This window comes from Colobus angolensis, unplaced genomic scaffold (assembly GCF_000951035.1).
Source record: "Colobus angolensis palliatus isolate OR3802 unplaced genomic scaffold, Cang.pa_1.0 Scaffold459, whole genome shotgun sequence".
Lineage (NCBI taxonomy): Eukaryota > Metazoa > Chordata > Mammalia > Primates > Cercopithecidae > Colobus > Colobus angolensis.
In genome coordinates this window covers 109,028-122,149 of record NW_012118032.1, presented here as the reverse complement: position 1 = coordinate 122,149, position 13,122 = coordinate 109,028, and the positions used below count along the sequence as shown (strand labels likewise).

Genomic DNA, 13,122 nt, shown 5'->3' with positions numbered 1-13,122 from the left:
GATGCTGGTTCCTCAGAAGGATACACTTCCAAACCGTCCTTTCTCTGAATGTCAGTTTCTGAGAAGCCTGCACTGCTGTCTGGGGTGAATGTGATCACATAATATGGGAGGGCAGTTTTGTTTTAGTTGCTCATCTCTGTCTGAAGCTGTGGATGGGTAGTTTAAAAATATTGCTGAGGAATGACTTGCATGTCAGTAAGGGGCTGCTAACGCTGGGATCAAGGTAGATCAAAGGCAATTTAGGGATACTCTAGAAATCCTACATCAGTCGCAGTGGCTCATGCCTGTAGTCCCAGCACTTTGGGAGGCCGAAGCAGGATGATCGCTTGAGCCCAGGAGTTCAAGGCTAGCCTGAGCAACGTAGTGTGATCCCTAACCTGAGTAACGTAGTGTGATCCCCTTCTACAAAAAGTACAAAAATTAACTGGGTAGGCTGAGGTGGGAAGATTGCTTGAGCCCAGGAGGTGGAGGCTGCAGTGAGCTATGATGGCGCCACTGCACTCCAGCCTGGGCGACAGAGTAAACTCATTTGTTCCCAACCCAAGAACATTTATGCTATGTGAAGAATATTTCAATATGAGCATGAACACATGCACACCTTGTAGGATCAGTGTGTTACAGGAAGAAGAGGAGGATGAAGAGGAAGAAGAGGAGAAGGAGGAGGTGATAAAAGGAAGAGGAACAAGCAAAGCTTGTTTAGAGATTCTGATTTTCTTTTATATCTCATTGACTATTAGATTTCTTCATTTAGATGCACCCCAGTGAGAGGAGGAGGGAGAGGAGGAGGAGATGGAGGAGGAGGAAGAAGTAGAAAAGAAAAGGAAATAGAGGAGGAGGAGGAGGTGAAAGAGAAGAAGGAGAAGATTGAGGAAGAGAAAAAAGAGAAGGAAGAGGTAGAGGAGGGGAGGGAGGAGAAGAGAGTGTTTGGATTGAAACTGTCCCAGCAGAATACAGTAGAGCTGTTGGTTTTCTTTGGTATTTGTAGTGGTTGCCGTTGTTGTTGTTGCTTTCTGTTTGTGGGCACCTGCAGCACTTCATCCCAATCCACGGCAGATTGTAGAATACGGACTCTGTGCTTTGAGCAAGCCTTAGTGTGCGTTAAGGAAACGGCCGAGTCGAGGAGGGCTGTGTGTTTTACACCCTGTCTGGATTTCTGATAAAACCAGAGAGCCTGAAGAGAAAAAGGCATGTTGTACAAATCCATTTACTGTTACTCTAATGCTTCTCCACGTGGGTGTGTGGGGCGTGTGGGTGTGCTATCTGCAAAGACTGATCTGCAGATATTATGGCCAGTTTGTCCCCAAATTGAAGAACCATTCAGAGGCAGATGGCTCTCTCTGTCTCCCTCTCTCTCCCTCTTTCTCTCTCTGCAATTTCTGTATTCAGTGGAAAATTCCAGGTGAGCGCCTCTCACTAAATGCCATCAGCCCACGTGCGCTGTGACACTCAGTCTCTGAAAGTTTCGCTTGGGGTCTGTGTTTGCTGTCCTGGTGCAGCCCCCCGCTGATTGCGTAGCTGCGGTGGTTTCTTCCTTTGTCAGGAGACTTAATGGCCTCTGTCGATTTCTTCTCTCTCTAGGCACTGGGACGTTCGGGCGGGTGCACCTGGTGAAGGAGAAGACAGCCAAGCATTTCTTCGCTCTCAAGGTGATGAGCATTCCCGATGTCATCCGCCTGAAGCAGGAGCAGCACGTGCACAATGAGAAGTCTGTCCTGAAGGAAGTCAGTCACCCGTTCCTCATCAGGCTGTGAGTCCCCTCCTGAGGCCTCTCCCCACACACCCTCCCTAGGCCCCTGTGTGTCTCTTCTTGTAAGAAGCAGGGTGGACCGAGACCGTGGCCTGCGTGCAAAGCCTCAGGCCACAGCAGTCTCCACTTGTCAGGTCTTATCAGCCTCTGATCGCAGAGCTGGAAAACCTCCAGGGCTCCTGACCTCCATGGCTGACCAGGTCCAAAAAGAAATGCTCTGTGTTCAGAAGTCCATGCCCAAGGCCCCTTGCTCCTCTCCTGGGTGAGCCAAGTATCTCTGCCTGGAAAAGGATGCAAGAATCTTTGTCTCCTCACCTCCTTGGGTTCTGCATCTGTAGCTCTCTGGAGAACTGGTTAAGTTCATTTTTAAGGGACCACAGTCTCTTGGACGGGACTGGGCTTCAGGTTTCGTGGGTTTCTGGTTGACTGTGGATGAGAGAGATCCCATTTAGATGCAGCCCACACCCTTCCAGCTGATGGTACATAGCACTCTTATGTCCTAGGGTAGGTGTGTTAGTCCATTCGGGCTGCTATAACAAAGGATCTTAGACTCGGTAATTTACAAATGACAGACATTTGCCTCATGGTTCTGGAGGCTGGGAAGTCCAAGATCAAGACATGGCAGATTCAGGTTCATAGATGGCGCCTTTTCACTGTGTCCTCATATGGTGGAAGGGGCGAGGGATCTCTCTCGGGTCGCTTTTGTAAGGGCACTCATCCCAATCATGAGACTCCACCCTCATGACCTCCCAAAGGACACACCACCTAACACCATCACCGTGGGGGTGAGGATCCAACATAGGGATTTGGGAGGACACCAGCTATTCAGACCATTCCAGCAGGGTCATTCCATTTCCACCCAGGTCCATCCAATTCCCACGTCTTCCCTCCGCCATCTTACTACCACTCCTCTCCTGTCCACCTGTCCATCTTCTGCTTCATCTGGGTCCCATCTCTCTGCCCTGATTTTCTGTACTGGCCTCCCTCCTACCTGATCTTTCTCTCCCAGCTTTGCTGCCCTTGAAGACATTCCTCACTTTATAGCCTCACTGGTCCTCCCAGGTACCTCTGCAATGACCTGCCTCTCTCTGGTCATTCTCAGGGAACTCCTGAAGTATCCCATATAAAGCCCCAGCAATGCGGCATCCTCCTACCAATATCCTCATGGACTGGCCTCCTGCCAGCACCTCCCTGCAGGGGAAGGTAGAAGGTGCTGTTCACCCACTCACTCTGGTGCTTCTCCCAGGCCAGCCTTCATTGACCGGCCTCCTTCTTTGCTCTCGTCATTGTCCTTCACTTCCCCCATCTAAGAAACGCCTACTTGTTTTCCCTCATTCACCTGCTGTCCCCGGGACACAGGGTGCCTCCCATCATATTATTGGAGCGCCTCGTGTGTACTGGAACAAGTGCATCTGCCTTCTCCTCTAGACCCAATGCTGCCTGAACTTCGAACAAAATCATATGCAGAGGATGGGCATGGTGGCTCATACCCGTAATCCCAGCACTTTGGGAGGCCGAGACAGGTGGATCACTTGAGGTCAGGAGTTCAGACTAGCCCGGCCAACACGGCGAAAACCCATCTCTGCTAAAAATACAAAAATTAGCTGGGTGTGGTGGTGCACACCTGTATTCCCAGCTATTCAGGAGGCAGAAGCAGGAGAATCGCTTGAACCCGGGAGGCTGAGGTTGCAGTGAGCCGAGATCATGCCACTGCACCCCAGCCTAGGTGACAAGAGTGAGACTCTGTTTCACAAAAACAAAGGAGTTCTTTTGAAGGCTAGGCTTGCAGGTGGGACCCTTCCCTTTCTCGTTTGCTTTGTTGCATTTTTCTGTGGCTTGCAGGTGTCCTAAGCATGATACTGCGGGGTGTGCCTGAAATCTTGGGTGAGGGGTTCCAGTTCTGGGGATTCCACCCCGTTGAAGGTCGAATTGTGTCTCCTGAAAAGATATGTTGAAATCCTCACCCCGACTCCTGTGAATGAAATTGGAATGCTGTTTGGAAATAGGGTCTTTGCAGATGTAATTAAAATGCAAGTGGCCAGGCACAGTGGCTCATGCCTGTAACTGTAGCACTTTGGGAGGCTGAGGTGGAAGGATCACTTGAGCCCAGGAGTTTGAGACCAGCCTGGGCAACATAGCAAGACTCAGTTTCTACAGAAAATTAAACAATTAGTCAGGTGTAGTGGCGCACACCTGTGCTCCCAGCTACTAGGAAGGATGACGCAAGAGGATTGCTTAAGGCCAAGAGCTCGAGGCTGCATTGAGCTGTGATGCCACCACTGCACTCAAGACCCTGTTTGTAGAAACAAAACAAAAGAAAAATGAAATGCAAGTAGGTTGGGCTCATGCTGCTGTATGGTGTGCTTTTAACTTTGTGTGACTGGTGTCCTTAATAGAAAAGGAAGGAGACGCAGACACAAAGACGGCCGAACACTGAGAGAAGGACACTTTATGAGGATAGTTAGAGGTTGGAGGAACGGTGCATCTCCAAGCCAGGGGACTCCAAGGATTGCCGGCTACTCCCAGAACCTGGGCGAGAGGCCAGGGGCAGATTCCATCAGAGCCTGCAGAAGAACCAGCCCCACCGACACCTTCGTGCTGAACTTTGGATTTGGGGCGCCAAAGTCATGAGAGAATACCTTTCTTTTCTTTCTTCCTTTCCTTTTCCTTTTTTTTTTCAGACAGAGTCTTGCCCTGTCACCCAGGCTGGAGTGCAGTGGTGCAATCTCGGCTCACTGCAGCCTCCACCTCCCAAGTTCCAGCGATTCTCCTGCCTCAGCCTCCCGAGTAGCTGGGACTACAGGCCCGCACCACAATGCCCAGCTCACTTTTGTATTTTTAGTGGAGACAGGGTTTCACTATTCTTTCTTTCTCTTTTCTATTCTTTTTTTTCTTTTCTTCCGTCCCTCCCTCGCTCCCTCCCTTCTCTCTCTTTCTGTCTCCTCTCCTCTCCTCTCTTCTCTCTCTCTGTTTCCTTTTCTCTCTCTTTCTTTCCCTCCCTTCTTCCCTTCCTTTCTTCATTTTTCTTTCTTTCTTGATGGGGTCTCACTCCTTCTTGCCCAGGCTGAAATTCAGTGGCACAGTCATGGACCACTGCAGCCTCTACCGCCTCCCAACTAGCTGAGACTACAGGTATGTGCCCCCATGCCTGACTAACTTTTAAAAGTTTTTGTAGGATGAGGTCTTGCTGTGTTGCCCAGGCTGGTCTCAAACTCTTGGCCTGAATCTATCCTCCTGCCTCAGTCTCCCAAAGTGCTGGGATTGCAGGTGTCAGCCACTGTACCTGGACTGAGAATGCATGTCTGTTGCCTGCCGCATCCCCCCACCCCAACCCTCAGTTTGTGGTACTTTGTTAATGATAGCCCTGAGGAACTCACGCACACCCCGTGCGCCTCCTGGAGCAGGAGAGCAGCCGAGGCGATGGGCTCCTGAGTACTCTACAGTTCGGAAATCTAAAATCCCACAGACGAACTGCATGGACATGGGAGTGGGTGGGGTGTGCAAGTGACAGAATTCCCCAGGATGGAATTCTTGAACTCCCACAAGTTAAAAAGTAGGGAGGAGCTTGCAGAACAGAGCTTTAGTTAGATCGTTCTCCTTTCTTCAAGCCAGGATGGCTCACGGCTGTTTTCCGTAGCAGACAAGGAGGATTCCTGCAGGGACATGGATTCTGATTGTGATGTTCCCTACTTTCAGTTAAGGAACAAAGTCATTTACGCTTCTTAAGTCTCATAAAGCCCTAGAGACTTTAGAAATTCTATCCAAAGTTACCTATGTTGGTTTATTTTTATCTTTTATATATAAAAAGTGTATATGTATAGATTTCAATTTAGAGACGGGGTTTTGCTCTGTGGCCCATCTGGGAGTGCAGTGGTGGCTCACTGCAGCCCCAACCTCCCGGGCTTAAGCCATCCTCCTGCCTTAGCCTCCAGAGTAGCCGGGACTACAGGCACCCACCACTACACCCTGCTAATGTTTTTATTTTTAATTTTTAAAAAATATATGTATATAGTTTTCACAATCTCTTTGGTGAAGATAATGTTTTTGTTTGTTTTCTATGAACAGGGTCTTGCTATGTTGCCCGGGTTGGTCTTGAATTTTAGGCTGCAAGCAATCCACTTGCCTTGGCCTCCTGGCATGCTGGGATCACAGATGTGCACCACCACACCTGCCTCATTTTAAAATTTTCTGTAGAGACGGGGTCTCACTTTGCTGCCCAGGCTGGTCTCAAACTTCTGGGCTCAAATCATCCTCCCACCTCGGTCTCCCAACATGCTGAGATTACAGATGCGAGCCACCGTGCCTGGCCTATTTCAGTCTTTTAAGGAGTGAAGTTTCTCTGCACCATGATAGCTTTTGAAGAGGACATTTTGGATGCTTCATGAATTGTCCTTTGCCTGTACAGCTCACCGGCTCCTCTGAGTGCTGGTTATAGTCGAATGTGAGCTGTTATTTGTATGTCAGGTCCACCTGGTGGTGTTGCCAAAAAGCATGAATTTTTCCTCATCATTTAAAGTCTACGTGGAATTTAAGGCCACTTTTGATATTATTCTTGGGAAGATTTTATTCAGTGTTTTGGGAAAACGTGGCAGGAGCTCATTTCAGAATTCTCTGATTTGGGGCCGAGCTCAGTGGCTCACACCTGTAATCCCTGCGTTTTTGGAGGCCAAGGTGGGAGGATCGCTTGAGACCAGGAGTTCTAGACCAGCCTGGGCAACATAGTGAGATCTCGTCTCTTAAGGAAAAAAAATAAAAAGAAAATTCTAGCCTGGCCAATGTGGAGAAACCCTGTCTCTACTAAAAATACAAAAATTAGCTGGGTGTGGTGGCGCACGTCTGTAACCCAGCTACTTGGGAGGCGGGGACACTAGAATCTCTTGAGCCTGGGAGGCAGAGTTTGCAGTGAGCCAAGCAGCAGATGCCAAGAGCACCCATCCCATTTGTGACGAGTATCTAAAGATGTCTCTAGATACTGCTAAGTTTCCCCTATGGGGGGACAAAAAGTTATCCCCGGTTGTGAACCACTGTGACAGATCGTTGATAGATGGATGGATGGATGGATGGATGGATGGATGAATGGATGGATGGATGGATGGATAGAGATCAATATTGAGACAGATATTTGATAGATGACAGATATTGAGGTAGATGATCGCTATAGATGATAGGTGATTGGTAGATACTGAGATAGGTGATTGATAGATGATAGCTGATTGATAGATAGCTGGTGGCTATACATGGTAGATGGTTGATAGATATTGAGATAGACAGGTAATTGATTGATAGATTGATGATGGAACGTATTAGTAGAGTTTCTCAACCTCAGCACTGCTGACATTTGGGGCTGGAGGATTCTCTGTGGTGGGACCATCCTGTGCACTGTAGGGTGCTGAGCAGTGTCTCTGGGCTCCACCCACCAGATGCCTCTAGCACCCCCACTCCAGTGTGACAGCCAAAGATGTCTCCAGACATTGTCCTGTGTTTATTGTCGGGAGCAGAATCAGTCCCGTTGACACCCACTGTAGCGGATGCACAGACAGACTACTACCTGTGCGAGTGGAGTCCCTTTCTCCCTTTTCTGCCCCAGCCCCTGAGCCTGTAGCCCCACTCTTCTGTCATGATTGATTAGCTTATGGGCCAAACTGTGGTTCCAGTGCTGTATTATCTATGGCACAGCGGCTGAGCCAAGCCAGTAAGTTTGGTCTGTGGTTGCAGGGCTTAGCCAGCTTTATTTTACAGAACTTGGAAGGCAAGAGGTCTCTCCACTCCGGGCCACATCCTTCTAGTTCCTGGATGACCGCTCGTTTCTCCATGGAGAGGAGTTCATGCCAGAACCTCTTCTTCAGGGAAGATGGATGCATCTCTTGGAAACATCTTTTTTTAAAGTCTGCAAACTTGAGTGTGGTCCCCATCGTCACTGGTACTTGTTGGGGGTAGGAGTAAAATCGTTCCTTTGTTTTCCTTAGAGTTCAGAAAGAAAGAACACCATGTTCTGTCCTTTTATTTATTTATTTTTTTCTCTCTATTTGAATTTTAAAAGCAAAAATCTAGAAATAGCGCTTCTTGCTCTGTCATCACTGCCTGCAAAGCATAGCGATCAGAGTGAAGGCAGGCAGCTCCTGGATCTTCTCTTCCTCTTCTTTGGCCAAAAAATGATACATTGCATGTTTAGTATTTGGGGCAAAGCAGACGCTTCAAAAAGGGAGGCTTATTTTATTATCTATATTTTTCTTTTTTATTATTTCTTACCTTCATTCCCTTTTTCTACGTATGAAAAGGGAGGTTTAAATTCTTGCAAGAGAATGCAATTGTAGCGTCTTCTGAATAGAGTTTTCCGTTTGATGCCAAGCCTTCCGGTGCCTGCGGAGGCTGAGAAGAGTCCCAGCGATGTGTGGAAAAGGGGCCTCACCAGCTCTGGAGGGCAAGAGGTAGGGGCTGGAGATGAAATGGACACCTAAGGAGAATTTTGCAGGAGGAGTAGGGGTTTATTGACTGAAAGGAGTAGGTCGTGGAAAATCATTCCAGACAGGGAGTGACACGGAAGCCATGGGCCACTACGGGGGCAGGAGGTGGACACAGGAATGCAGTGAGCTCAGATGTGTAGGACACTGCCATGGGGACTGGGGTATGAGGAAGGACTGGCTCTGGCTCAGCTGTGCATTTGGCCTGCTGGACATTGAGGAAATCCAAGGAGGGAGAGTGCATTCCAATTTGGAGGGCAAAACATCTGCAGGCAGCTGTCTCAGAAGAGCGCCTGGGCAGGGTCCTTGGAGGGAGGAAGCCACAGGTGGATGGAGCCACCTAGGGCTGCTAGGTCACCTTGTTTAAGGGCTAGTTGCAGTGGAGCCAGGTCGGAAAGCAGAACCGTTCCGGAGCCTCGCGTGGCATAGAGAGATGTTGGAGGAGATGGGATGACGATGGTTCATTTTCTTCTTCTCACGACAAAAGCCCAGCTTTATGGCAGCCTCTGGAGAGAGGAGGACCAACTTCTGTATTAGGCGTCTCCAAATTAGTGAGGCTGATTTGCCTGTTCATAAAAACAAAAGCAGAAGCGAAAAAATCCCTTAGAGGAGAAGCCGTCCCTGCAGACCCTGCAAATAAAAGACGGCAGATCAGCTTTGCAGATGGAGAGTGCTGCTGTCAGCTAAAGATGAGGACAGAGCAGCTCAGCCGAGGTCACTGGCGAGGAGGGGGAGGGGACTGGGAAACCTCCCTTGTCTCAGTCGTTGTCAATGACATTGACCCTTTCTTTATGTTGACTTTCCCCCCATTCATAGATGCATAGATTGAGCTCTATGCTAGAAAACATTCTTTAAAATTTAATTTTTTTATTTTGCTAACATATATCACATAACATTTTACATTTTACTATTTTAACTTCCTTTTTTTTTTTTTTTTTTTAAAGAAGTGAGTTCTTGCTCTGTTGCCCAGGCCGCAGTGCACTGGTGCAATCGTGGCCCACTGCAGCCTCAACCTCCTGGATCAGGTGATCCTCCTGCCTCAGCCTCCCAAGTAACTGGGACTATGGGACTATGGTGTGCACTACCACGCCTGGCTAATTTTTAAATTTTTGGTAGAGACAGGGTCTTGCTGTGTTGCACAGGCTGGTCTCCAACTGCCAGACTCAAGCAGTCCTCCTCCCTCAGGCTCCCAAGTAAAGCTGGGACTACGGGCACATGCCACCATGCCCAGTTAATTTTTTAATTTTTGGCAAAGATGTGATCTTGCTTTGTTGCCCAGGCTGTTCTCAAACTCCTGACCTCACTCAGTCCTCCTGCCTTGGCCTCTCAAAGTGCTGAGATTATAGGCATGAGCGTCCATGCCCGGCCTCATTTTACCCATTTTTGAAATGTGCAGTTCACGGCCGGCACAGTGGCTCACACCTGTAATCCCAGCACTTTGGGAGGCCGAGGTGGGCAGATTACGAGGTCTGGAGATCGAGACCATCCTGTCTGGAGATCGAGACCATCCTGGCTAACATGGTGAAACCCCGTCTATTAAAAATACCAAAAATTAGCCAGGCATGGTGGCGGGCACCTATAGTCCCAGCTACTTGGGAGGCTGAGGCAGGAGAATGGTGTGAACCCGGGAAGTGGAGCTTGCAGTGAGCCGAGATCACACCACTGCACTCCAGCCTAGGCGACAGAGCGAGACTCCGTCTCAGGAAAAAGAAAAAAAAAAAGTGTACAGTTCACTACCCGGGAGGCTGAAGCAGGAAGGCAGAGGTTGTAGTGAGCTGAGATTGTGTCGCTGCACTTTATCCTGGGCAGCGGAGTAAGACTCTGTCTCCAAAAAAAAAAAAAGCACGGTTTAGTGGCATGGAGCACATTCATGTTTCTATGCAACTGCCCCCAATCCCTATCCATCTCCAGAACTCCTTTTCATCTTCCCCAACTGAAACTCTGTCCTCAGGAAACACGCCCTATTGCCCCTGCCTCCAGCCCCGCCCCGGCAACCTCCCTTGTACTCTCTGCTCTATGAATTTGATGATTCTAGGAACCTTATACAGGCAGAATCCTACAGCGTTTGTCCTTTTGTGGCTGGCTTCTTTCAGTTACTGTAATGTCCTTCAGATTCCCCCATCCTGTAGAAAGGAATTTCCCTGCTTTCTAAGCCTGGGTAGTATCCCATCGCGTAGAGGATACAGCATGTTGTGTTTATCCATTCATTCATCCATGGACACTGCGGTGCCTTCCACCTCTTGGCTGTAGTGAATAATGCTGCTCTGAACACGATTCCGCAAGTATCTGTTCCATTGCCTGCTTTCAGCTGCTTGGATACATTGTTTTAATTTTGTTGTTGTTTGAGATGGAGTCTCCCTCTGTCACCCAGGATGGAGTGCAGCGGTGCAATCTTGGGTCACTGCAACCTCTGCCTCCTGGATTCAAGCGATTCTCCCACCTCAGCCTCCTAAGTAGCTGCGATTACAGGCATGCACCACCACCCCCAGCTAATTTTGTATTTTTAGTAAATACAGGTTTTCGCCTAGTTGACCGGGCTGATCTGGAGTTTCTGACCTCAGGTGATCTACCCGCCTGGGCCTCCCAAAGTGCTGGGATTACAGGCGTGAGCCACCACACCGGCCCCTCAAATACATTTTTAGTATTATAATGAGATGCCTTTCCCACTGATGCAGGGCGCCTGTGCAGTGTTTTTAGTTATAGATTGTTTTTGAGGCTTGCCTCGTTTTCCTTTCTTCCACTCACCCTCCCTCATTGCCAGGTAACTATTTGACAGCCTGGTGTGGATCCTTCTGTACTTTTCTTTGTGTTAAAAAAGCCCCCTCACACACACACACGCACACACAAGCACACACACATGTGCACATGCACACACACACATATGCATGCATGCACACACGCACACGTGCCCCACGCAGTTTTGGCCTCATGCCACTAGAGTATGCATCATTTTTGTCTCTTGTTTTCTTGGAGATCCCTCTGGGGTGTTTTGAGGAAGAGAAGTTGTAGTGTTATTATTGTTGTTGATTTTTAGACATTCAGGGACACACGTGGATGTTTGGTACGTGGGTGTATCGTGTCATGGTGAGCTTTGGGCTTCTAGTGTACCCTTTACCCAAATAATGAACATTGTACCCGATAGGTAATTTCTCGGCCCTCAACCGCTTCCCAGCGTTTCCCTTTTGGGAGTCCCTGTTTTTCCATTTCTATGTCCATGTGGACCCGCTGTTGAGTTCCCACTTTTGAGCGAGACTATGCAGTATTTGACTTTGTGTCTCAGTTATTTCACTTAGGATAGTGGTTTCCAGTTCCTTCCCTGTCGTTGCAAAAGACATGATATTATTTTTGATGGTGGTGTTGATATACTACATTTTCTGTGGCTTTTATATACTAAATTTTCTTTATCCAGTCATCTATTGGAATGGCGGTTATAAAATCTCAAAAAAATCCAGGCATGGTGGCCCACGCCTATAATCCCAGCACTTTGAGAGATCCAGGCAGGAGGATCGCTTGAGCCCAGGAGTTTTAGACCAGCCTGGGCAATGTAGTGAGACACTGTCTCTACAAAAAGCTCAAAGAAATACCGAGGGATGGTGTTCCATGCCTGTAGTCACAGGTCTTCAGGATGCTGAGGTGGGAGAATTGCTGGAGCTCAGGAGTTGAAGGCTGCAGTGACCTATGATTGCACTGCTGCACTCCATCCTGTGCAGCAACAGAGTGAGACCCTATCCAGGAAAAAAACAAAACAGTAAGAAAACAACAGATGGTGTGGAAGTGAAGGAAAGGGGCCGTGGATGTGCTGCTGGTGCGGAGGAGGTCTTCCGGTGCGGAGGAGGTCTTCCGGTGCATGTAGCAGGTCTTCCTGTGCATGCAGCAGGAGAGGTGACCTCTCTTTCTCCTCGAGAGGAGCTCAGCTGTGTGAGGCAGAGTTGCAGAGGATGGGAGGGTGGATGTGACCCTAGGAGCAAGGCTGTGTGCCTGTGGACATACACTTCCTGGTGACGTTTCCTTGGACCCCGCAGTGGGAAACAGGAGCCCCTCTGCCCTCTCATTCCTCTTGCTCTGTATTTGCATTCACTGTCTTGCTGGTCTCCAGATTCCCAAGCGCTGCTGCCAACCCATGCCTTCAGCCTGCCAAGCTACACGTGTGTGCCCATTTCACCACTCTCTGAGCCTTCTGCTCAGATGCCTCTCACCAAAAATGAGTTCCTGCTCTTCCTCCTTGCCCCTCAGCCCTGGTCAGTTCCTCATTTGCACTTCCCCATTTCATAAGCGGCCCTTCCAGCTCTTGGGGCTCACCTAGGAACCATTTTTTCTTCCTTTTCTTTGACTGCATTCACTGTAATCCTAAGTCCTGCCCTTTTAATTTTTTTTTTTTTTAAAGAGATGTGGTCTTGCTCTCTCATCCAGGCTGGAGTGCAATGGTGCAGTCATGCCTCACTGCATCCTTGACCTTCTGGGCTCAAGAGATCCTCCCACCTCAGCCTCCAAAGTAGCTGGGACCACACGTGCGTACCACTATGTCCAGCTAATTAAATTTTTTTTTTTTGTAGGAACAGGATCTCACTGTGTTGCTCAGGCTGGTCTCACACTCGTAGTTTCAAACGATTCTCCTGCCTCGGCCTCCTGAGTAGCTAGGATTACAGGTGCACACCACCACGCCTTGCCCCTTTCCAATTCTAAAACCCATCTCCAGAGCCCGTCCACGTCAATGCCGTCTTCACAGAAGCCACCATAGCGTATCTAGATGCCCTCCCCTGCTCTCCATTGATCTCCGATCTCCGCTGGATTCACTCCTTCCTCCCGTATCAGCCCAAACCTTTCTGACATGAAAATAGGCAGGGCGCAGTGGCTCAAGCCTGTAATCTCACCACTGTCAGAGGCTGAGGTGAGTTTGAGACCAACCTGGGCATC

General features: G+C 48.9%; 1 protein-coding gene and 1 long non-coding RNA gene across 2 annotated transcripts in view; one reads left to right on the top strand and one right to left on the bottom strand.

Moving 5' to 3' along the window:
• PRKX (protein kinase, X-linked) overlaps positions 1-13,122 on the top strand; it is a 112,344-nt gene that overhangs the window by 36,529 nt on the left and 62,693 nt on the right. The window contains exon 2 of the mRNA XM_011958052.1: positions 1,579-1,747. Coding sequence (XP_011813442.1) covers positions 1,579-1,747 — 169 coding nt within the window. The remainder of the gene's footprint in view (positions 1-1,578; positions 1,748-13,122) is intronic.
• LOC105523262 overlaps positions 7,959-13,122 on the bottom strand; it is a 9,024-nt gene continuing 3,860 nt past the window's right edge. Inside the window, exons 2-3 of the long non-coding RNA XR_001003567.1 lie at positions 8,567-8,774; positions 7,959-8,201 (exon numbers count right to left, since the gene is read on the bottom strand). This is a non-coding gene — a long non-coding RNA (uncharacterized LOC105523262). The remainder of the gene's footprint in view (positions 8,202-8,566; positions 8,775-13,122) is intronic.